The sequence below is a fragment of the Schistocerca piceifrons genome, chromosome 4 (assembly GCF_021461385.2).
Source record: "Schistocerca piceifrons isolate TAMUIC-IGC-003096 chromosome 4, iqSchPice1.1, whole genome shotgun sequence".
NCBI classification, from domain to species: domain Eukaryota; kingdom Metazoa; phylum Arthropoda; class Insecta; order Orthoptera; family Acrididae; genus Schistocerca; species Schistocerca piceifrons.
Genome location: NC_060141.1, coordinates 131,577,773 through 131,602,328, shown reverse-complemented (window position 1 = coordinate 131,602,328; position 24,556 = coordinate 131,577,773). Strand labels below are relative to the sequence as shown.

General features: G+C 46.3%; 1 protein-coding gene across 1 annotated transcript in view; it reads right to left on the bottom strand.

Annotated features, from left to right (window-relative positions):
- The window catches only part of LOC124795667, a 296,867-nt gene extending 273,284 nt beyond the window's left edge, over positions 1 to 23,583 (bottom strand). The window contains exons 1-3 of the mRNA XM_047259739.1: positions 23,332 to 23,583; positions 16,987 to 17,136; positions 5,369 to 5,512 (exon numbers count right to left, since the gene is read on the bottom strand). Coding sequence (XP_047115695.1) covers positions 5,369 to 5,512; positions 16,987 to 17,136; positions 23,332 to 23,583 — 546 coding nt within the window. The remainder of the gene's footprint in view (positions 1 to 5,368; positions 5,513 to 16,986; positions 17,137 to 23,331) is intronic.
- Positions 23,584 to 24,556: the final 973 nt, after the last annotated feature.

The window sequence follows — 24,556 nt, the reverse complement described above, 5'->3', positions numbered from 1 at the left end:
CTTGTTAACCGAAAACTCTGACATTACCGTTTGAGGTATCACCATCACCGTAAAAGGAGACGTCGAACAGAGATACTAAATCTGTGACATCATCTGTAGTAACCTGTTCTAGAAAAGTCAGTCCGCAGCTCGTGGTCGTGCGGTAGCGTTCTCGCTTCCCACGCCCGGGTTCCCGGGTTCGATTCCCGGCGAGGTCAGGGATTTTCTTTGCCTCGTGATGACTGGGTGTTGTGTGACGTCCTTAGGTTAGTTAGGTTTAAGTAGTTCTAAGTTCTAGGGGACTGATGACCATAGCTGTTAAGTCCTATAGTGCTCAGAGCCATTTGAACCATTTGAATCTAGAAAAGTCAGTTAGAGTTCGAAGTAAGAGTTTAGCAACAGGCCGAAGGCAAAAAAGATTCTAAGGCTGGCGAATGAAAATGAAGAAATCAGAAACCTCCGAAGCACAGGCGGCGACTCATCAAAAAATTACAATTTACTTCGAAGTGCGACTCCAGTGGCGAAGATGTATCTTCCCATCCTGATGTATGATCTAAAATGGATTTCGTACCATCTACTGCACGAGAGACGAAAAAGGAGAGATCTGAGTGCTATGTGAGTGCACTTCGATTGTGCTGGCGCAGATAAGGGATATTATATTTGTGATTTCTGCAAATAAAATAAACTGAGTTGGCTTACTAAGTTGCAAAACTGTAGGCCTATTACGTATCGTGCAGGGTCGTTAGAATTAAATTTTCGCTACTTTAGAGGATCTCCACAAAAAAACTTTGTGGAAGCAACTGTAAGGGCACGTGGAAGAGAAATAACGAATAAACCCTTGAAGAAAACACATTTTTAATTCCCAGATGAGAAGGTGACATTTCTTAATTGTTTACCAGGTTAGAAACGTTGCTCACTGTGACGATGATCTGCACCTTCGACAGTCTGGAACCGCACCAGAGATACCATTTCACAGCTGTTCGCAGCTCTTTGCGAAAGGTGGACTATGAAATGTTCAATTGTCGGACAAACCTTGTGCACTGCTTGAAGATCTTACACTGCGTGTAGCATTCTCAGCTATTGCATCAGTAACGTCTTCAACAATTTGTGGCGCAGTTGGCCGTCGGCCTCTCCCAGGACCAATTCTCAAATCGCCAATTAATTCGAATTTCCGAATCATGTTCTTCAAACCTGGTGCGGTAAGAGGACCTCTGGCCATTCCTTTAAAGCGGCGATACTCGCGAAGAGCAGCACCATTGCTGTTATTTTGATAAAGCAGCTTTACGAGTAATTCCCCTCTCACCTTGTTGAGACCCTTGCTGACTTTTTCCGACTGTAGTCCACACAGATGCTTGTGTTTCAGTCCTACGTCGCCGCACCTGTACGTAATGGCAAGTCATGACATTAACGCTACTAACGCAGCAAATGCTGCAGGACACAGTCAGAACATCATTCCCATAAAGTCGGATATCCATACAGTAATAAATAAATATCCATACAGTAAAATGTTTTCCGTCTAGTACAGGTTCAAGTAGCGAAAGTTTAATTATAACCACCCTGCATTACACATTACGTATTTACAGACTCCAGTTACATCTCTTCTTTTTTTTTGCCAAATGTAATCTGTTCTCTACATTTTCAACTCTCTTTTCCATATTACGCGGCTATGTCATATTACCCCCAATTTGATCCTTTTTTATTTAATTTATTTAAAAAGAATAAATGTTTGAAAATACTTTTTTCAGAAGCTATTACAATAATCTACAATATGTACTCGTTTTTGGTATTTTAATCATTTATGTAATAAATTACGATAAAAATGTAAATGGTACTCGATACTGTCGGAACTGTTAGACCTATGCAAAGGAAAAGGCTTGCAGCACGGATACTAGAATACAAGGCAGGAATTAATCGCAGGCGAGCTGTGAGGTGTGACGTCACCGTGAACCCTTGCGCCGCGCCGCAGTGCATTGGAACTTATAGGCACACGGCGGGCACATATTTAACTTATACGCAGGTATGAATCTAATCGAGATTTCCAGGTTTTATTGTCTTATTATGCTATATGTATGACTATTTTCTTCTATATTCGGTGAAACGCTAATGTATGCTTCCGAACTGCGCTTTTCTCGCATTTTGTTAGTAAGATTGCGTTTCCAAAACACTAAGGCTTAAATCAGTATAAAACTACGTGGAACGATAAATTGCCCCAGTCTTCTTTTTAACAACGACTTCACTAAGAAGAGGATATTTCCATAAGTCTCTGACAAAAGCTGACGCTTTATATGGTAGGCAACATAGAGCTGCAGCCTGTGCAGTGTCTTCAGATGACCAGTTAGTACACCGTCGTTTGTTGCTGACAGTCAGAAAAAGAGCCCTGAATCACTTTTTGAACACATTTTAATTTCATCTAACTGAGCCCCTCATCGAAAGAGGTGGTCTGCAAACCTGCATTCTTTTACCTGAGGTCTTTTAGTTCTGTTTCCATAATTTCTAGTTGTTCGCGTAAGCACGCACTGTCGCATTTAAAAGTAATGTTTGTTTTCATGTTTATGTTCTGTTAAGTGGTAAAAAATGGTTCAAATGGCTCTGAGCACTATGGAACTTAACTTCTGAGGTCATCAGTCCCCTAGAACTTGGAACTATTTAAACCTAACTAACCTAAGGAGATCACACACATCCATGCCCGAGGCAGGATTCGAACCTGCGACCGTAGCGGTCGCGCGGTTCCAGACTGTAGCGTCTAGAACCGCTCGGCCACTCCGACCGGCGTTAAGTGGTAATTTCTTCATTAAGTTCGTAATCTATTTACCCGTAAAATATAATCTGATTCTTTACGGTAGCTTCTTCTTTGGGCCCGATTATTTCTCTCATTGTTAGGGTCGTTACTACACCCTTAATCAGCACTGGAGTATGAGTTGGAATAATCTTAAACTTGCGTTTCGAAGGGATATCAACGGTTGATTTTTCCCATCCCTTTCATAATTCTAATGCGCGAAATGTATTGATCAGACACAAGTACCGTATTTTGAACTGAAAACGAATCTGCACGGTTACAAGAATTTATCTATTTTCGTTTCGTCTCATTATTTTTAGGAAATATATGACACGTGTTTCCTAACTCATTTAGTTGTCTGTGTGGTTAGCACAACTGGCGATAGCGCAGCAAGCCTGTATTTTTTACTTACCAACTTAATCTAAAAATCCGTCAGTACACTGATAATTACGATGTAGCTCTGAACTCAATCGCCATTAACTAATAAAAATTCACACTGCCGTGAACAGCCTTGTTTTCGCTTGTAAATTACTACAGAATATGCTATGGCAATGGAGAGCTACTGACCGCTTCTGCCGGCCGCTGTGGTCGAGCGGTTCTAGGCGCTTCAGCCCGGAACCACGCGGGTGCTACGGTCGCAGGTTAGAATCCTGCCTCAGGCATGGATGTGTGTGATGTCCTTAGGTTAGTTAGGTTTAAGTAGTTTTAAGTCTAGGGGACCGATGACCTCTACATCTACATCTACATTTATACTCCGCAAGCCACCCAACGGTGTGTGGCGGAGGGCACTTTATGTGCCACTGTCATTACCTCCCTTTCCTGTTCCAGTCGCGTATGGTTCGCGGGAAGAACGACTGCCGGAAAGCCTCCGTGCGCGCGCGAATCTCTCTAATTTTACATTCGTGATCTCCTCGGGAGGTATAAGTAGGGGGAAGCAATATATTCGATACCTTATCTAGAAACGCACCCTCTCGAAACCTGTACAGCAAGCTACACCGCGATGCAGAGCGCCTCTCTTGCAGAGTCTGCCATTTGAGTTTGCTACACATCTCCGTAACGCTATCACGCTTACCAGATAACCCTGTGACGATACGCGCCGCTCTTCTTTGGATCTCCTCCGTCGACCCGACCTGGTACGGATCCCACACTGATGAGCAATACTCAGGTATAGGTCGAACGAGTGTTTTGTAAGCCACCTCCTTTGTTCATGGACTACATTTTCTAAGGACTCTCCCAATGAATCTCAACCTGGCACCGGCCTTACCAACAATTAATTTTATATGATCATTCCACTTCAAATCGTTCCGCACGCATACTCCCAGATATTTTACAGAAGTAACTGTTACCAGTGTTTGTTCCGCTATCATACAATCATGCAATAAAGGATCCTTCTTTCTATGTATTTTCAAAACATTAAATTTGTCTATGTTAAGGATCAGTTGCCACTCCCTGCACCAAGTGCCTATCCGCTGCAGACCTTCCTTCATTTCGCTGCAATTTTCTAATGCAACAACTTCTCTGTATTCTACAGCATCATCCGCGAAAAGCCGCATGGAACTTCCGACACTACCTACTAGGTCATTGACACATATTGTGAAAAGCAATGGTCCCATTACACTCCCCTGTGGCCCGCCAGAGGTTACTTTAACGTTTGTAGACGTCTCTCCATTGAGAACCACATGTTCTGTTTGCTAAAAACTCTTCAATCCAGCCACACAGCCGGCCGGAGTGGCCGTGCGGTTCTAGGCGCTACAATCTGGAACCGAGCGACCGCTACGGTCGCAGGTTCGAATCCTGCCTCGGGCATGGATGTGTGTGATATCCTTAGGTTAGTTAGGTTTAATTAGTTCTAAGTTCTAGGCGACTGATGACCTCAGAAGTTAAGTCGCATAGTGCTCTGAGCCATTTTTGAACCAGCCACACAGCTGGTCTGTTATTCCGTAGGCTCTTACTTTGTTTATCAGGCGGCAGTGCGGAACTGTATCGAAAGCCTTCCGGAAGTCAAGGAAAATGGCATCTACCAGGGACCGGTATCTAATATTTTCTGGGTCTCACGAACAAATAAAGCGAGTTGGGTCTCTCACGATCGCTATTTTCGGATTCCGTGTTGATTCCTACAGAGTAGAATCTGGGTTTTCAGAAACGACATGATATGCGAGAAAAAAAAACTCAGATGTTAAGTCCCATAGTGCTCAGAGACATTTGAACCATTTCCTTGACCGCTGGTTGGGTTCACTCTAACCCCAGCGGCGGGAGTTGCTACTGCGCAGACACCTCGTCATCCTTACCGTGTCTTCTACTATCCGTGGCTAGCAGTACGTGAGTAGAATCAAAACACAGAAAGACAAGCGTGGCGTGGAACAGACTTTAATGCGGCGAGTACAATGGTCACGACAGGAGACACCCCCGGCGCCGCCTACGCGCCTCGGCCTCGACGCGGGCGGCTGCGGGCTGTCGGGGCGGCGGCGGCGGAGGACGTGGTGGAGGGGGAGGAGGCGGGGGCGGCGGAGGGGGTGGCGGCGGCGGCAGGCCGTCGCCGGCGGCGCGCGGCGAGGGCGGCGCCAGCAGCGCGGAGGCGCCCCTGGTGGGCGGCGCGGCGAGGGCGGCGGCGGCGGGCAGCGGCGGCGGGGGCGCGGCGCGCACCAGCCACGCGTGCTGCGACAGCCGGTCCGCCGACCAGCGCTCTGCCGGCAGGCGCGCCATCAGCCCGCGCAGCACCTCCTCCGACACCGCCTCCAGGCTGCTCGGGAACGTCACCTGCCGCCACGCGAGCTCTCTGTCACTGGCCGCGCACAGTCGCACAGGAGAACCGGATTTCCCAGGAACTTGGCCTTGACGGAGTCAATATACACTGAAGCTCCAAAAAACTGCTGTAGGCACGCGTATTCAAATACAGGGATATGTAAATAGGTAGAACACGGCGCTGCGCGTATATAAGACAACAAGTGTCTGGCGCAGTTGTTAGATCGGTTACTGCTGCTACAATGGCAGGTAATTAAGATTTAAGCTAGTTTGAACGTGTTATAGTCGTTGCACGAGGATGGGGATGTGCCATTTCTCTGGCGCGCTGCGTATCCGGCCCTATCGATAGCGACTTGTACACTCCTGGAAATTGAAATAAGAACACCATGAATTCATTGTCCCAGGTAGGGGAAACTTTATTGACACATTCCTGGGGTCAGATACATCACATGATCACACTGACAGAACCACAGGCACATAGACACAGGCAACAGAGCATGCACAATGTCGGCACTAGTACAGTGTATATCCACCTTTCGCAGCAATGCAGGCTGCTATTCTCCCATGGAGACGATCGTAGAGATGCTGGATGTAGTCCTGTGGAACGGCTTGCCATGCCATTTCCACCTGGCGCCTCAGTTGGACCAGCGTTCGTGCTGGACGTGCAGACCGCGTGAGACGACGCTTCATCCAGTCCCAAACATGCTCAATGGGGGACAGATCCGGAGATCTTGCTGGCCAGGGTAGTTGACTTACACCTTCTAGAGCACGTTGGGTGGCACGGGATACATGCGGACGTGCATTGTCCTGTTGGAACAGCAAGTTCCCTTGCCGGTCTAGGAATGGTAGAACGATGGGTTCGATGACGGTTTGGATGTACCGTGCACTATTCAGTGTCCCCTCGACGATCACCAGTGGTGTACGGCCAGTGTAGGAGATCGCTCCCCACACCATGATGCCGGGTGTTGGCCCTGTGTGCCTCGGTCGTATGCAGTCCTGATTGTGGCGCTCACCTGCACGGCGCCAAACACGCATACGACCATCATTGGCACCAAGGCAGAAGCGACTCTCATCGCTGAAGACGACACGTCTCCATTCGTCCCTCCATTCACGCCTGTCGCGGCACCACTGGAGGCGGCCTGCACGATGTTGGGGCGTGAGCGGAAGACGGCCTAACGGTGTGCGGGACCGTAGCCCAGCTTCATGGAGACGGTTGCGAATGGTCCTCGCCGATACCCCAGGAGCAACAGTGTCCCTAATTTGCTGGGAAGTGGCGGTGCGGTCCCCTACGGCACTGCGTAGGATCCTACGGTCTTGGCGTGCATCCGTGCGTCGCTGCGGTCCGGTCCCAGGTCGACGGGCACGTGCACCTTCCGCCGACCACTGGCGACAACATCGATGTACTGTGGAGACCTCACGCCCCACGTGTTGAGCAATTCGGCGGTACGTCCACCCGGCCTCCCGCATGCCCACCATACGCCCTCGCTCAAAGTCCGTCAACTGCACATACGGTTCACGTCCACGCTGTCGCGGCATGCTACCAGTGTTAAAGACTGCGATGGAGCTCCGTATGCCACGGCAAACTGGCTGACACTGACGGCGGCGGTGCACAAATGCTGCGCAGCTAGCGCCATTCGACGGCCAACACCGCGGTTCCTGGTGTGTCCGCTGTGCCGTGCGTGTGATCATTGCTTGTACAGCCCCCTCGCAGTGTCCGGAGCAAGTATGGTGGGTCTGACACACCGGTGTCAATGTGTTCTTTTTTCCATTTCCAGGAGTGTATTTCTGTTTCCGTCTGGTTCGGCCTGCGCAGGCGCTGAGGCGGCTGCTGCCCTCTGGAGCGATTTTCGCGGGGGGCCGCGCGCGCTCGGCTCGGCAGTTGGATTCGCACCGAGCTGGTGATATTTTGCCTTCCGCCCCGGCACGGAGGTGTGGTCTCGTTGTTGGCTGCTTCGTTGATTTGGGCGTTGGGCAGTGTGGCGTGTTGATGATGTGGTGTAGCGGACAACTGATGGATCCCCGCACGCGATCGCTCGAGGTTCTCCGCCTCTGAAAAGGGTGCCACGATATCGCTTGGGTTTCCGCACCCAGGAGTTGTAAGGACTGCAGGGCAGCCTTTCTGTGTGTTTGCTCTGTCCGGTCTGCGTGGCGGGGTTCGTTTCACCTTACTTCAGCTGTTGTTTATATTTTCTGCGTGATCCCGTTTTAGCCGGAGTCTGGGTGTCGAGTTTTCTGCTGGTGTGTTCCCGGTCGTCGACCCTGTTTTCCCGCCCGGGGGGCAGCCGTATCTGTTGGTGGGAATTATTTGGCAGTGTGTGTTTTGCGTGGACCCGATGTGCTCACGTGCCCTGATTCTGAGTTGAAATTACTGTGGACAGGCTGGCTCGGATGCTGGAGCGTGTGTTATTGGTTTTCTGGCATGCTGGGGACGGCGCGCGCGCCTGTTCCGTTTGTGATGTGGCAGCAGTCTGATATTTTTATGTGTGCTTCTTAAGTTGCTAGCAACTGCTTTTAGCCTTGTGCTTACTTATTTTTATTTAAATTGCTGGGCATTGTCATTTGTCTGTTCTTTTACCTTTATTTATTTGTAGTGTCAATTAAGCCTAAGACGATGTCCAAGGTGCTAGCAATTGATTTTAACCTCGTGTGTACTTAATCCTATTTAAATTCTTGGGCATTGGCATTTGCTTGTTCTTTTACTCTTATTTATTTGTTGTGCCAGTTAGCCCTAAGATGATGTCAGACCTTGGTATCTGTCAACCTTATTTTGGCTACCAGCGCTCAGATGTAATATTGCCGGGCCTATCCCGGATTTGTCATTAATTGAGAGCCTTTTATACTGTATTTTTAGTAGTAGGTTTGACAAGTGCACTTGCGTATGGTATTTATTGTGTGTCCCCCCCCCCTCCCCCTTCTTGTAAACTGATTTTGGCAAGATTGCTAGGTGGCCTGTGTTATTACCTACGTAAGTTTGGCCGCTGCTGTAGTCGTGATATGTTTTGACCGGCAAGCGGCCCATGTTGGCGAGAGTCTGAATGTGTTTCGCGCTGTTGATGTTGGGCTTTGCCGTACATATATTTAGTCATGTACGCGTTGTTGTGTTAAGCATTTTAGGGCATTTTTAATTGAGATACCTGTTGGAAATTTTATCACTCTTTTAAAGAAGGTATTGGAAGGAGTAACTTCAACTGAAAATTTAACTGTAAATTATACATTTGTGCTTCACATTTAAAAATTTAACTGTCTTATGTGAAAGTATGTAGTTTAATGCACAATGATTATTTGTTAATGTATCAAATTGTAAACAGTTTTAAAGTTTCTCTGTTTACCTGTGGTATATAACATTTTTATTACCTCGTATTGTAAGCAGCTTCTTTTGTTTGTGTCACTGTAGTTTGTAAGCCACAGTGTAATTTATTACAATTAATTAATTGTTTTGGGCAAATAAACCTTGAATTGTATGTCCCCTTTCATTAACCGAATCCCATCCAAATCGTCCGCTCAGGGGATTTTCCCGTACGACCATTTCACGAGTGTACCGTGAATATCAGGAATCTGGCAAAACATCAAATCTCCGACAATGCTGCGGCCGGAGAAGGATGCTGCAAGAACGGAACCAACGACGACTGAAGAGACTAGTTCAACGTGTCAGAAGTGCAACCCTTCCGCAAATGGCTGCAGATTTCAGTGCTGGGCCACCAACAAGTGTCAGCGTGCGAACCATTCAACGAAACATCATCGGTATGGGCTTTCGGAGCCAAAGGTCCTCTCGTGTACCCTTGATGACTGCACGACACAAAGCTTTACGCGTTGCCTCGGCCCGCCAACACCGACATTAGACTGTTGATGACTGGAAACATGTTACTGGCCGGACGACTCTCGTTTCAAAATGTATAGAGTGGATGGACGTGTACGGGTATGGAGATAACTCTTGAATCCATGGACCCTGCATAACAGCAGGGGGCTGTTCAAGCTGGTGAAGGCTCTGTAATAGTGTGGGACGTGTGCAGCTGGAGTGATATGTGACCCTTGATACGTCTACAAACGACTCTGACAGGTGCCACGTACGTAAGCATGCTGTCTGATCACCTGCATCCATTTCTGTCCATTGCGCATTCCGACGGACTTGGGCAATTCCAGAAAGACAATGCGACACCCCGCACGTCCAGAATTGCTACAGAGTGGCTCCAGGAACACTTCCTCTGGCCATCAAAGTCCCCACATATGAATATTAATGAGCATATCTGGGATGCCAAGCAACGTGCTGTTCAGAAGAGATCTTCACCCTTTCGTACTTTTGCGGATTTATGGACAGCCCTGCTGGTGTCAATTCCCTCCAGCACTATTTCAGACATTAGTCGAGTCCACGCCACGTCGTGTTGCGGTACTTCTGCGCGCTCTCGGAGGGCCCTACACGACGTTAGGCAGGCGTACCAGTTTCTTTGCCTCTTTGGTGTAAGAGAACACGTGTCTCTGCTTGTCCGTGATACTCCACCGTTTTTTCAGAAATGACCGCCAAAGTTTTCGAGGTATTTTCCGCTACTTCACGTGCGTTTTACCGCTCGGTATCCTCAGACGAAATGGTGGCACAGCGGTTAGCGCCGCGGCTTCTTAATTTTTTTCCCCGTTTTCGAAACCCGATTATTACTTTCATTTTTGTCTTTCATTTATATACCTATTTAAATACCTATGTCTGTAGAAGATTACTACACGAATGTTTTACAATGTATATTGTATAATGTCGTCCTTATTAATCTACTAATTTTATGTCAGAGGTAGGAATTAAAAACATAAAATGAAAATAAAAAGGAAAGAAAATATGAAATTGTTTTCGGTGAAAGTTTTGTAGTGTATCTTGATTCATAATCAACTGCAAGCGGCAGTTTATGGAAAAGCGGTCCGTTATGCGTGGTTTGCCACGGCGTTATTGCCAACGCGTGAAATCTTCAGCAGTGTTATGGACGTATCTTTCCCGAGTGAGATTCACACGAAGAAATGTCGCTGTGCCAAACTGTCCTTCGCGTGATGCTCGTGGTCTTCGGAATATCCATGTTTAGGATGTTTCTACGATCGGTACCATCCAAGGGAATGCAACAAATCTTCCTGAAGATTAAACATAAGAACAAAATATAACAATTACTGTAAGAACGTATATAAGAATGAAATATAAGAATACGAGACTTAAAAAGATTGTGACCCCTGAAAATACCATATACACATATATTATATAATAAATTTGTAGGCCTAATACTTATTGTAAAACCCAGTTGTAATTTTACAGTCAATGTAGCGTTATTGTATCCTCTAACTTGGTAAGAAACGTTCGTGTAGCAACCATTTACGTAGATGGCTAGAAAAATAAAAATATATAAAATAAATAAAAGCAAGAATCGGGTTTCGAATGCGGGATGCAAAACTGGAAGTCCTTGAGCTAGCCACTGTGCCACAATTTCGGCTGAGATCAGCGCGCGCTAAAAGGCATTTGAAATATCTCGAAAATCTGAGCGTCGTTTTCTCAGAGACGGTCGAGTATCTACGGACAAGCCGAGACAAGTGTTCGCTCATTTTGGTTCCTCTTCCACTGACAGAAGTTTCTGGGAAATTGTGTTATGGCACTTGCCGTGCTCTCCTCGTCAGACTAGAGCACTACATGCGCTTGCTCGATCCGCGCAGCGTTCTAGCGGTGGCTGTGCACGAGAGAGGGAGCTTGCCAGCAATTGCCGCAGATGACCGACACCACCTCGCCGGGTGGCGTAAGCGCTTCCATAGCCACGTGGATGCGCAAATGCCGCAAAGCTGCAGTGTCCGCAGGTTGATGCTCTTCTGCTGCACTAGCGCTGCTGCTTTATGACTAGCAAACCGTCATGTTCCCTTAGCCGTGTGGAAAGGATCAAGCACATACGTAACTGCACGCTTCACAGGCACACACGCGCAAGCGTTCTGCGCAATCGTGCTTGGGCATGTGCAGGATAAATTTGCAGAAGCCTCAGGACTGTACAAGCTGCTTGACGCGTGACTGAATTTCAGTTGTGCAAAGTTGTGTGGTAAGTTCCTATGGGACCAAACTGCTAAGGTCATCGGTCCCTAGGCTTACACTACTTAATCTAACTTACTCTAAGGACAAAACCCATGCCCAAGGGAGGACTCGAACTACCGACGGGGTGAGCCGCGCGAACCGTGGGAAGGCGCCATAGACATGGCGGCGCAGGCTTGTGTATGCATATAAGTGGCAGCATGTTTAAAAGTATGTATCACGAACAGGGAGGCAGCTGCAATCATTCGGCAGTAATTTGATTTTTTCAAACCCGATAAATGACATTTTGTACAAACATCAAATCACAGCTGTGTATTTCATGTGTTCATAACTCCTTGCCGTCACGAAAATCGCAGTGTTGCTCTTATTCTTTAATGTGATGTAATGGAATTCCTGATGACTGCATCCTTCTTTCTAATCAAAGGCGTAACGATGACAGAAGGTTCAAATACGATGGCTTGCTCAAAAGCAATATCTCCGGATTCGAAAATTCTTCAATCATATTAAATAAAACGAACGCTATTAACATAGAAGAGATCGGTTGGTAGGACATGTTCTGAGGCATCAAGGGATCACCAATTTAGTATTGGAGGGCAGCGTGGAGGGTAAAAATCGTAGAGGGAGACCAAGAGATGAATACACTAAGCAGATTCAGAAGGATGTAGGCTGCAGTAGGTACTGGGAGATGAAGAAGCTTGCACAGGATAGAGTAGCATGGAGGGCTGCATCAAACCAGTCTCAGGACTGAAGACCACAACAACAACAACAACAACAACAACAACATTCACATTCTACACCTTTATTCTCCGTGTCTACATATTTGTCAACGTAGCTTGCAACGAACACATTTCTCGCAACAAGAGACCAGTTTGTTGATACCGTCACTGCAGAATGTTTGGCTGCCTTGACGGAGCCCGCTGTGGCCGAGCGGCTCTAGGCGCTTCAGTCCGGAACCACGCTGCTGCTACGGTCGCAGGTTCGAATCCTGCCCCGGGCATGGATGTGTGTGATGTCGGTAGGTTAGTTGGGTTTAAGTAGTTCTAAGTCTAGGGGAGTGTTAAGTCCCATAGTGCTCAGAGCCATTTGAACCATTTGAATTTGACGGAGCTACTACCTCATATCTGCTTGCACTGATTCATCGCTATCAAAATGAAATAGTCGAAAGTGTTCTTTAAGTTTTGAAAATACATGAAAATCGGTTGGGGCCAAGTCGGGACTGTATAGAGGATGATCGATGACACTGAACCCAAGGCTTCGGATTGTTGCAGCGCTTGTGTTTGGTCTGGTATGCTGGAGGAGTGGGTGCTCTATGTGCAGATGAACGCTTCGAATTCAAAACTCGATTACAGCACGCTGTTTCTCAGGCGTCAAGATAGTTACTTTCTCCTCGCCGTGTTACACGTCACAATTCGGAGCCCTCTAGCGGCAGACGGCTGCAAATGTGTAGACACGAAGAATATAGATGTAGAATGTTTATACCATTCATTTTATTTATAAAGCTTCTTAGAATTTCTACACAAAAGACACGGAGGCTACAGCTTTCAGCACGCCCTCGTACATTCGTCCATTCATCCGGAGTTAAACGTGCCAGGTCAATGACTAATCATGCTTTAATCCACAAATTATGTTTCCTTTTTTTCCCTACAGAAGCAAATAAGCTGCCAAAGGCAGCACATCGTCGACTGAACTCGACATATTTCTGGTACAAACTGATGCTTGTAGGAGCACCGAGGATGTAGAGCATATATTATCACCACCAACTTTCAAATCGCACAATGATCGCCACTCAAATATAAGGGAAATAAGAGCTCGTAGTAAGGCGTTCAGACAGTCGTTTTTCCCTCGCGCGATCCGCAAGTGGAACAGAGGGGGAGAAATATGACTTTGGCGCGAATTGTACCCTCCGCCACATACCGCTTGGTGGCTAGCGGAGTATATATGTAGATGTAGATGCACATGCTCGTGCCGTGTGGAAGCGCGTGCGTGCTTGCGAAAAGCGCTAGCGCGAGGGTACCTGTCAAGCATGCAGTTACGTGTGTGGCCACCTTTAGATCGAACTCGCCAAGTGCTCGCCCATTCGCAACTGTGAAAGACTGAACCTTGTGCATAGTGAGTACTGGGAAACGACTGCCGCTGACGCGCCCTGCCGCTGGGATGCAGTGCTCTAGCTCAGACACAGCACAGCAGACACTATTTATTTACAATTGTAATCCTCAGAACTCTACGACCGTTTAAGCCTGAAATACAAGCACACTGGAGAAAACGTGTCACACAGCTCTGTGGTCAGTTGATAGAGATAGCTTGTCGTCGACTTGCACACCATCTGGTGTGGTCGGCTGTCACCTGAGCACAGATGTATGTGACTAATGTTTTCTGCGTGTGCTTATATTTCAGACTTAAACGATATTATATATTCTTTCCGGACGTCCTCTATATTACACGATCCTTTTTTCCGAGGACATCCTACATAGAATCTGACGCGGCGTTTAAAAAGCGCCAGTCCACGCAAATTAACAAGCTCTCGTTGAAAGATACGTAATAGGATTACGTAGTAGGATTTACTAAAGCTGCAGTTCGTCATGTTGCGACTGTAAAAGGAAAAGAAGATTAATGCTCCGATTGACTCTCTGCTTTACCCATGACAAGACTGGAAGGTACCATATCGTCTTAGACCCTGTATTTACTGGACTTTTTTTTTTCTTCTTTCTTTCGGTCCCTACTATCGCCTCTGAAAGTTGTCAACCCTGCAGTCTTAGCAACAACAGTACAGGTACATGTATTCCACTGTCAAAGGTTCAGAACGGTTTTCGCTTAGAATTTTCGACTCGGTCTTTTCCAGGTCATGGTCCCTTACCTCAAATTGATACATTTACTCTTTTCCGTCACGCCTGAAAGTGTGTTACATCAAAACCGAATCACTCTAAACGTAGTGGTCAGAAACAGCCTGGAAAGCTTGTAAGGCTATTTAAGGGTAGGTTGTTCTTGTTAAGAAAAATAAATTCGATACGTTGTACCGTTTCCGAGCTATTTAACACTAAATTTAGGCTATCAGGGCTTTGCGCGCGCAGATTCGAGCGGCCCTTGTAACATCCACGAGGTAAATTTTAGCTACAGTACGACGAGAGGAAATTATGCCTCTAACACATATAAACATTATCTATCCGACATATAGAAAAACAGTAAACTAAAACTAAACGATGATAAATATTAATTATTTATATAACATTTTATGATTAATTGGACTATCGATGGGTATCATACAAAGACAATGATTAAATTCCTTTTATGATCTGCGTTCGTCTTCCTTTGTTTTTACCTTTATTTGGTTGGCTTTTGTAGGTTGCGGACGCAAGACGTATATCAAACTGAGGTCTGTTAAGAAATTGTAATTATTTGTTAATTATTACTTGAGAATAGAGTTCATTAATATTATAAATATGAGTGAATAATTATTTGTAACTTTAATTCCTCTCTCAATAAGCATTATCTGTGTTAATTATTTCTTTCCGCTGCAAGGAGCGCAGCCATTGATGACAGCGATTTGTATCGCATTTTTATCTGTGTTTCTTAAGAAAGTATCAAAGGTTTGTTTGATGAAAGTTAATCTAAATAGTGCACAATATAAAAGTAAAGTTTAATAAGCCTTAATTCAAATACTTATCCTGTTAAAAGGAAATTTACTGTAACAATAAAAAGTCTCTGTCTATTGTCTGCCGCAATCTTAACAATTTTCTCAGCGGCAAATTCAAATTACGCAACTCTGCAGACATAAATGCCGAAAGTAATAAAAATGTTTAAAAATAAATGTGCACCGGTGGTCCCGAACTCATTTTACTGAAAATAATTCGAATCAGATTGGTTCTTTAAAAACAGTGCACATAGCACGATCCATACAACATACTTTTCTTGCTGATGTATGGAGCCGAAATTAATTACGCACGAGTTGCGAAGAATATTGTTTCAGGTAACATACGTCAGTGTTGTGAGCGGCTGATATTCGGCGGTTTTAATGATCATTTTGCTGAAGATGGCTGTTTCCATCATAATCAATAATCTGTCGTATGAACTGTGATTTTAGTGACACACAACTTACAGACAACACTTTAACACAACGTTTATTTGGATTTCTTTACAACTTGACCAAATCTTTAGCCGGGAGAAAAAAAATTATTTTGTAATTACTCACTGTAATGAAATAATATTATCATTTTCATTTACAAATTAGTTAAACACCAAACCACTGAATAACACAGCGAACGCCACACCCTACAGATACAGTTACTGTCAATTGCTCTATCAGCGTAGGAGACAGCGCACGAGACTGCTCAGTCTTTGGCTTGGGTTCGATCCTTACTACCGTCCCATGTCCAATATTTGCGTCACTCTCTTGTTCCGTTTTAGGAAACCAAACGAAGAATACTTTTGGCGACACCGTCTCTGGAGGATCGCTTGAATTTGTGTGCGCGACGGCCTGACTGGCTAATTTAAGTGCTAATTAATTCGAAAACGGCGCAAAGTATCAAATTTTTTTTCTTAATAATTATTGCTCACAGCACAACGCCCCTGTAACACCCATAAAAGCATTTTCAGACAGTTCCGGAGCACCCTTCTTGCACGGAAAAATACGTTCCTCCGAAGACTAACTATAGTACAGGTTCCGAGTAGGATTATTCGAGAACTCTGTAGGGGGCGAATATCAGGAGATAATTGTAAACAAGAACAGCAAATATCGTGCTTTAAGACGAATATCAGGATAAAATTGTAAACAAGAACAGGAAATATCGTGTTTTATCAATGGGAAGAAAGAGTGTCTAATTACGACCGGTATTTATAAGGTTTTAATTCTCACTCCTCACTTGGAAACAAACAGTGTTAAGCCTCCAGAATGAGATTTTCACTCCGCAGCGGAGTGTGCGCTGATATGAAACTTCCTGGTAGATTAAAACTGTTTGCCGGACCGAGACTCGAACTCGGGACCTTTCCGCTAGTACCTCGTCTCCTACTTTCCAAACTTCACAAAAGCTCTCCTGGCGGAAGTGAAGCTGTGAGGACGGCGCGTGAGTCGTGCTTGGGTAGCTCACATGGTACAGCACTTGTCCGCGAAAGGCAAAAGGTCCCGAGTTCGAGTCTCGGTCCGGCACACAGTTTTAATCCGCCAGGAAGTTCAGTGTTGCGCCTCTTTTTTGTTCGTTAACGAACAAATGTCTGCAGCCGTAATACACGTTGAAATCGCGACACCATAGAACCGCAGAGGTGACAAAACTAAATAGCGCCCCTCACTGATAAAGCGGAGATTGCATCTCTAGCGGCGTATTGCGAAACTGCGGCGCGTGGATTCCAGTGTGTACCAGAACTGCAGACACGAACCTCCAAACAAACAAAAACATTTTTGTGGCTGGTAATTAATTAAAACAATTACCACCGCTCGTATGTCGTAACGCGCTGTGAGTTTCACCTGGTAGTGGGCGATGCGCGTCTGCAGCTGGTAGACGCTGGAGCAACCCTCCAGGAAGGGGTGGACGCCCAGCAGCATGCAGTACAGCGTCACGCCGCAGCTCCACACGTCCAGCTTGAAGCCTGAGAACGACGGCTCGCAGTTCGCCACCTCCACCGCCAAAAGCTCACGTCAGTACAATGTACAGAAAAGGCCCAGTCTAGTAGTACATCGCGACTTTCATTTAACACATACGTTAATTTTCCTCAGTCAGCAGTAGCATTTAATATGAACTAGCAGAGCAGCGCAACACCAAAGTGAACTCAGAGGAATCTTCCAAGGATTCACGGACGAATGTGTCGAAATATCACACGCAAGTATAACTGAGAATTATTATTAAAATGTCCTCCTCCTACAGTTTTTAGCACGTTCCATTAAAATATTTGGTTCATAAAAATATTAAATTGTAATTAGATGGGGTGTTGATTTTCAACTATAAATGACAGTGTAAGGTATTATAGGTTTATTATAAATGATTGAAGCGCTTTCACGTATTTGCTGCAGCTATATTATTTGACATATTGTCACTGGGCTTGTCACACATATAGGAAAACACTGATTCTGGTGATATCAAGTCGATAATCGAGTTCATATCACGTTCGGAGTAGCATATCCCTATCAGTCTGTTCAAAATCACTGCTGGTGTGAGCTCGCAGTTCTGGTAGCTTTGTTGGTAGGAGGAGGCGTAAACACTGAATCTTTCACGCAACCGCACACAAAAAAGTAGCAAGGGGTTAGGTCGGGAGAGCGTGGACGCCATGACATGAATTGCCGATAATCAACCCCAACACGGCTCATCCATCGGTTTCTCAATTTCCTGTTTGAGAATTCACGAAAATTCACGAACATAATGTTGGACGTGGGGTGGAGCACCATCCTATTGGTTGGTCCACACCGTCTTCTCCAGTCTTGGCATTAGCTAATTTTCCAGCATGCCCAGATAGACACGTCCTGTAATAATGTTTTTTTTTCAGAAAAAAGACTGTAAACTTTAAACCGTACGTTTTGTTGAATCTCGAAACTGCTGCACGATAGCGGGGAGGGAGGGGGAGGAGGGGTTCTCTTTCCCCCTCAGATTCGCGCATCGTACCTCTTCACAGTGACATTCACAGGAAATGTTGCTTCAGCACTGAAGACAAGTTTCTCATAAAAACCATCCCCTTCTACAAGCTGTTGCAACTGTGCCCAAAATTCAAAGCGTCTGACCGTCATCTGGAGTCAGGACTTGTACAAAGTGCGACCGGTAAGGCTTCAGTTGTTTGCTTAGTATCTTCCGAACTGTCTGTTACGGTATGTTCAGCTCTTGCTTCTTCTGTTCGTAGTCTTCTGAGGGCTACGTACGAAACTCGCCCGCATGCAGTCAACTGTTTCTTCACTCACTTCCGGAAAACCTATTATTTCCCCCCCTTTCAGAAGAATCCCGAAGTTGTATGCAGCGCATACTATCGCTGAATGGAGTTGGCAGTTGGTGGACCTTTGGTGAATACTACTACGGCAGACTGATGTGAATGCATTTCCAGCACGACATATACTTTCTAGGCGCCTGTCGCAATATTGTCGAACTGCTGCCTGCTGCGCTCTAGTGTCAGAAATCTGAAGTGTGACTGTAACAGTTCAAAACTTTTTAAGATCTTCTATAGGAGTGTTGAGTTTGGTGACAATTTGTCAATTAATATAGATACAGTGCAATTATGAGATCGCTTCGATCATTTAAAATAAACCTGTACTGAAGGTACACAAAGAAGAGCAACACGAATGGTGGCGGGTTTATTTGATCCATGAAAGAGCGTTACGGAGATGCTAAGAACCATTGAAGTGGCGGATACTTGTAGAGAGACGCACACTATCCTGTGAAGGACTGCTTAAAAACTTTCAAGAACCAGCCATAGGCGAAGAATCTAGAAACATACTACAATGCTTCACGCTCCTGTAAAGATCGCGAACGGGATTACCGCGCAGACAGAGGCTTTAACGCAATCATTCCTCCCGCGCTCCACACGCAAATGGAACTGGCACCCAATGACATGCACTTAACAGTGTCTTGCATAGTATAGATGTATATAAATGCAGCAGATGTCGCTTTACACTTGTAAATGACTGTATTGTTTTTAGTAAAAAGCCAAAAGAAAGCAAAGAGTAGGCAACAGGTAGATACATGATCTTCACCTGATACGTGCCATCTACTCGTCAGCCTGGACAATAGTCAGTATATTGTTTCCTGCTGTGTATAAATTAAAGAACACGTTTGTCGATGAAACTGATTAAACTCTGCCAAGGAATACAACAGTGACGTGCATTGGTGTTCTGACTGCTCATAACACCTGCGCGTTGAGACTTGAATGATTTATTTAATCCTTCTTCTGAATTGAAGCAAGCAAAGCCAATCTCCGCGTTCTGGCCCAGATGGGCCAATCGGGACTGGCCAACCGCCCTGTCATCCTCTGTGCAGGGGCGTGGGGCCAGCACACCGATATACAGGGTGTTACAAAAAGGTACGGCCAAACTTTCAGGAAACATTCCTCACAAACAAAGAAAGAAAATATGTTATGTGGACATGTGTCCGGAAACGCTTACTTTCCATGTTAGAGCTCATTTTATTACTTCTCTTCAAATCACATTAATCATGGAATGGAAACACACAGCAACAGAACGTACCAGCGTGACTTCAAACACTTTGTTACAGGAAATGTTCAAAATGTCCTCCGTTAGCGAGGATACATGCATCCACCCTCCGTCGCATGGAATCCCTGATGCGCTGATGCAGCCCTGGAGAATGGCGTATTGTATCACAGCCGTCCACAATACGAGCACGAAGAGTCTCTACATTTGGTACCGGGGTTGCGTAGACAAGAGCTTTCAAATGCCCCCATAAATGAAATTCAAGAGGGTTGAGGTCAGGAAAGCGTGGAGGCCATGGAATTGGTCCGCCTCTACCAATCCATCGGTCACCGAATCTGTTGTTGAGAAGCGTACGAACACTTCGACCGAAATGTGCAGGAGCTCCATCGTGCATAAACCACATGTTGTGTCGTACTTGTAAAGGCACATGCTCTAGCAGCACAGGTAGAGTATCCCGAATGAAATCATGATAACGTGCTCCATTGAGCGTAGCTGGACGAAACTAAAATACTCTAACATGGAAATTAAGCGTTTCCGGACACATGCCCACATAACATCTTTTCTTTATTTGTGTGTGAGGAATGTTTCCTGAAAGTTTGGCCGTACCTTTTTGTAACACCCTGGATATACAATGCAACAGTTCATCAAGGTACCATTTAAACATATACAAATGATTGTTAGTTAAACAAATAGATTAGAAAAACATGAAATACAACAAAATATAACATATTCTGTCTTTTTTTTTTTCGATGCATGAGATCGTGGATAAGGGTGCTGCATCACGTGACGGGTAGGCATGGCACACCCCAACTTTGCGGGGGGTCAAGGAAGATGCTGCGGAGATAACCGGCAAAAGTTTGTCGGTAAGATGGTTTTCGGGTGAGGGTGCTATGCGCGGTTACAACTTTGGACCAGAAGTCAAGGACTGTATGTGGACCACTCTGAAAGAGGTATTCTAAAGACTGTCATCGAAACGAGATGAGTGTATGGTGCTTAGCCAGACGGTAGTGAAATGTCTGGAGCAAAAACAAGAAATCTGGGGTTACCGTCGTTGGCGGGGCACGGAGGTAAAAGCCCACGATTCGTTGGAGGAGGAGCAATACGTTTCGTTTGAGGGGGCAAGTAAGACGGTGCTCGTCGGTGTCTTCGAGATGACAGTCAGGGCAGAGTGGGGAGGTGGCCAGTCCCATGCGATGAAGTCGACTATTAGTCGGGAATTTGCCATAGACTAAAACATACCAGAGTGCAGACACAGACGACGGTAAAAAGGGTGCATGCACACACCCCCAAGCCGTTCGCCAGTTAATGTCAGGGTGCTGTAGCACCATGGGGTAGCAAGGGCTGGACAGCATAAACAAACGATAATAATCTTTTGTACGGGGAGGACGGGTGACTGGAAGATCGGCCCCAAACGTAGCTGAGTTCTATGAAACACTTGGCGACGTGGTACAATAATGGAGAAATAGGTGAAACATTGATCGGTAGATCGAGAGAAGCTGGTCGGAGGATATCTAAGGGACTGCGTGTTAAGGACGGGACAAGCCCCCGCCAGTGCCGCAACAGAGTGTGGACAAAGCGTGCAGAAGATCGCGCCCGCACGTTGACGAGTCCGAGGCCACCTTGTGCAGGAGGCATAACAGAGTGTTGTAGCGGACTTTGAAAAGTTCCCCTGCTGACACGAAATATCCAAAGGCTGATTGGATGCGGCGGCCAAGGAGTAACGGCATTGGGACGATCTGGGCGACGTGTACCAGTTTAGGGGCGACATACATGTTGACACAGGACACACATTGGAGTTGGTTTAAGTTATGGTGCACTTGACCGTGGACATGGTGCCGAATCGACTGCAAAAGCCGCCGGTAAGTGAGGAACACTGTGCGCTGTGTGGAGCTCGTATATTCTATACCCAAGTAACGAAATTGAAATGATGAGGACAACACAAACACCCAGTCATCTCGAGGCGGGTGAAAATCCCTAACCCCGCCGGGAATCGAACCCGGGACCCCGTGCTCGGGAAGCGAGAACGCGACCGCGGTCTCTGAGCTAAGGAGGCTGCCTCTTGTGAATTGAACCGGCAATTAATGGTAACTGACCCTTGTAGGGCAAAATAAAATTTTCAAAAGGGTACATATACTCACAAAATTCCCTAGTATGGAACCTAATTGCAAATGATTAGGAATAGCCTCCAATACTTAAGTCATTCTATGTGTTGAATGATAGAGACTTGTTTTGAATTCCGCCTTGGCCATTCTGCATTTGGTTTCCTACAGCATTTCAATTTAATTCATTGAGTACTCTTTCAATAAGACCCTGCACTACTTTTAACCCTTTCCTGAACGGTATGAGCTGTCGTTACGCCGCCAATCACCTCCGTTTCGACAAAATGTTAAATCATCGAGCATCAGTGTCAAAAGTGAAGCTGCTCTTCGTAACTGATTCATACAAGCGTTGCTGCACAAAAATGTCTCTGACCTAAACTCTTTCACAAAACGTGCTCCACTGAGTACGAACTGTTGTTCACGCTCGTGGCGGCTCTTCAACTCAAGCCGTTTCCTTTGTCCGGTACGCTTAGACCCAGTTCACACGATCCTCGCAACGACACGCAACCCTTTGTTCAGTAACGCTGTTCGCGACGCCCCCTGTGTAACAGTTCACACGAGCGCCAGAGTGACGCAAGGTTTCCCTCTTCTGCAGCTCAACATCTTGTCACCGAGCATAGGTAACGGACGTGTCCTAAACGGAATGAGCCATTTGCATCTGAATTCTGCTCAGAAATAACTTAAAAACTGAATTTTTTCTGCGAACTTAAAAAACAGAGTTTCGCGCTGTGTCACGCCCACACGGAGAAGCGTCCACAGCTGCGTGGTCATGCCCCGTGCAATTCTTTGGGGGTGTTTAATTACACAGTAATCATGTTTCCAGTTGCTGATTAATACTATATACATGTTTACCATTCCAATAACACTAATAAAAAGCCTACTGCACAGTTAATCAACAAGTTGAAAAACTTAATCGGCAAATGTATAGGCCCACATAATACGAGTATAAATTTTCCTCGGTCACCTGAACCCAACGGTGTCTTACCTACGTTAGGGATCATCTAATGGCGAAGGCGATACGCACTGACCAGCAAAATTAAGAAAGCCACACGATGAGGTAAAGCTGTAAGGCTCGGTCCCGTTGCATTCACATTTGGGCTGAAGGTTGCATTCAAATTTCGGCTGCAGACACGCCTTCGGTATGTAGACGCGTATTCTCGTGGTGTCTCGGTGACAGACTACATAGCATTATCACCATGAAGGCCTCGCCGCCCTGACGGCCCAAAGCCGCAAGAACCATCTTCAGTGTCGCCGCCCCCCCCCCCCTTCTCCCGCCGACCTCCCGCTCTCGCCGGCCGTGGTGGCCGAGAGGTTCTAGGCGCTTCAGTCCGGACCCGCGCGACTGCTACGGCGCGGCTATATAAGCACGGCAATGACAACCACACGACAGTCATCCACTTAACAATGGCACAGTAGATCTCTGCCGAAAGCTCGTGGGCAGTAAACCACTTGACGCGGCTTGAAACCCGAGAATGATTTATTAACATAAAGAAGTTATTGTACTCAACAGCGCTCGGAAATCATCTAATCTTTATGTTTTATTGGAACTGATGCTCAGGTACGCTGGTGAGACGAGGGAGCGGCTCACCTCGGGCGGCTGGAAGGCGGGCGAGCCCTCGCTGCGCGTGCAGGTGTCGCCCTGCGAGAAGAGCGGCAGCGCCTCGGCGACGCCGAAGTCGGCCAGCGTGAGGCGGCCGTCGGGCGCGAGCAGCAGGTTGGCGGGCTTGATGTCCTTGTGCACGATGGCGCGCGCCTGCAGGTAGCACACGGCCGCGCACAGCTGACGCAGGTAGGCGCGCGCCTGCCACGCCGCCAGCCTGAGCACGCGACCCCCGTTCATCTTCCACGTTACGTCAATTCACCGAACGGAACGTCAAAACGTGCGTTCCAAATGGCGGCATTCACTCAGGACGTCAACGGAACGGAACGTCAACGTTAAGGATTCTCATGAAGAAAGGTTTGATGTAGGTGGTAGTGTGAGACGGTTGTGTCGACAGCTGACAATTACCACCGCACTCACTCTCATTATAGTAGTGGATTTCGTGCGTTTACGTCTTCTTAATATTTATTTATTTACTTATTTTTTATTGTTTCCCTTCGTTTGATGACTTTTGTTAAGATTCCGCCAGGATGTATATTTTAACACGCTTTTGTTAGGTCGCTTTCTTATCTCTCTTCTTCTTTCTTCTTTATCGTCGCCTTGTCCCACGTCACGTAGGGTCGGCGTTGCTCTTCTGGATCCTTCTCCTCCATAGTACTCTATCCATTGTCTCTTCCTTCTTCCATCCTTTCTCCCTTAGGTCCCCGGATATCTTATCCTTCCACCTCATCTTTGGTTTTCCTCTCCTTCTCTCTCCTTCAGTCTTTATATCTTCAACTCTGTTTCCGATATACTCTTCCCCTTTTCTCTGTAAGTGTCCGTACCACCTTAGTCTGCTCTCTTGTATCTTTTTCCCCATGGGTTCCACATTCACAGCTCCTCTAACAAATTCATTTCTAATCCTGTCCTTCCACATCAGCATCCTCATTTCCGCCACTTCCTTTCCTGAGCTACTGTGATAGGCCATGTCTCTGCCCCGTATATCATAGCAGGCCTTACCACCGACTTGTACACTTTCCCTTTCAACTCAATGCTCACCTTCTTGTCACACAACACTCCACTCATTTTCATCCAGTTGTTCTAATCGCAATTTATTCGTGTTGTATCTCGCTTTCCAGTCCTCCGTCCCTCTGTATGTACGACCCCAGGTATTTAAATTTGCAGACCGATTTCAGCTCATCATCTTGGATCTTGCAAGACCTCATCTGCACAT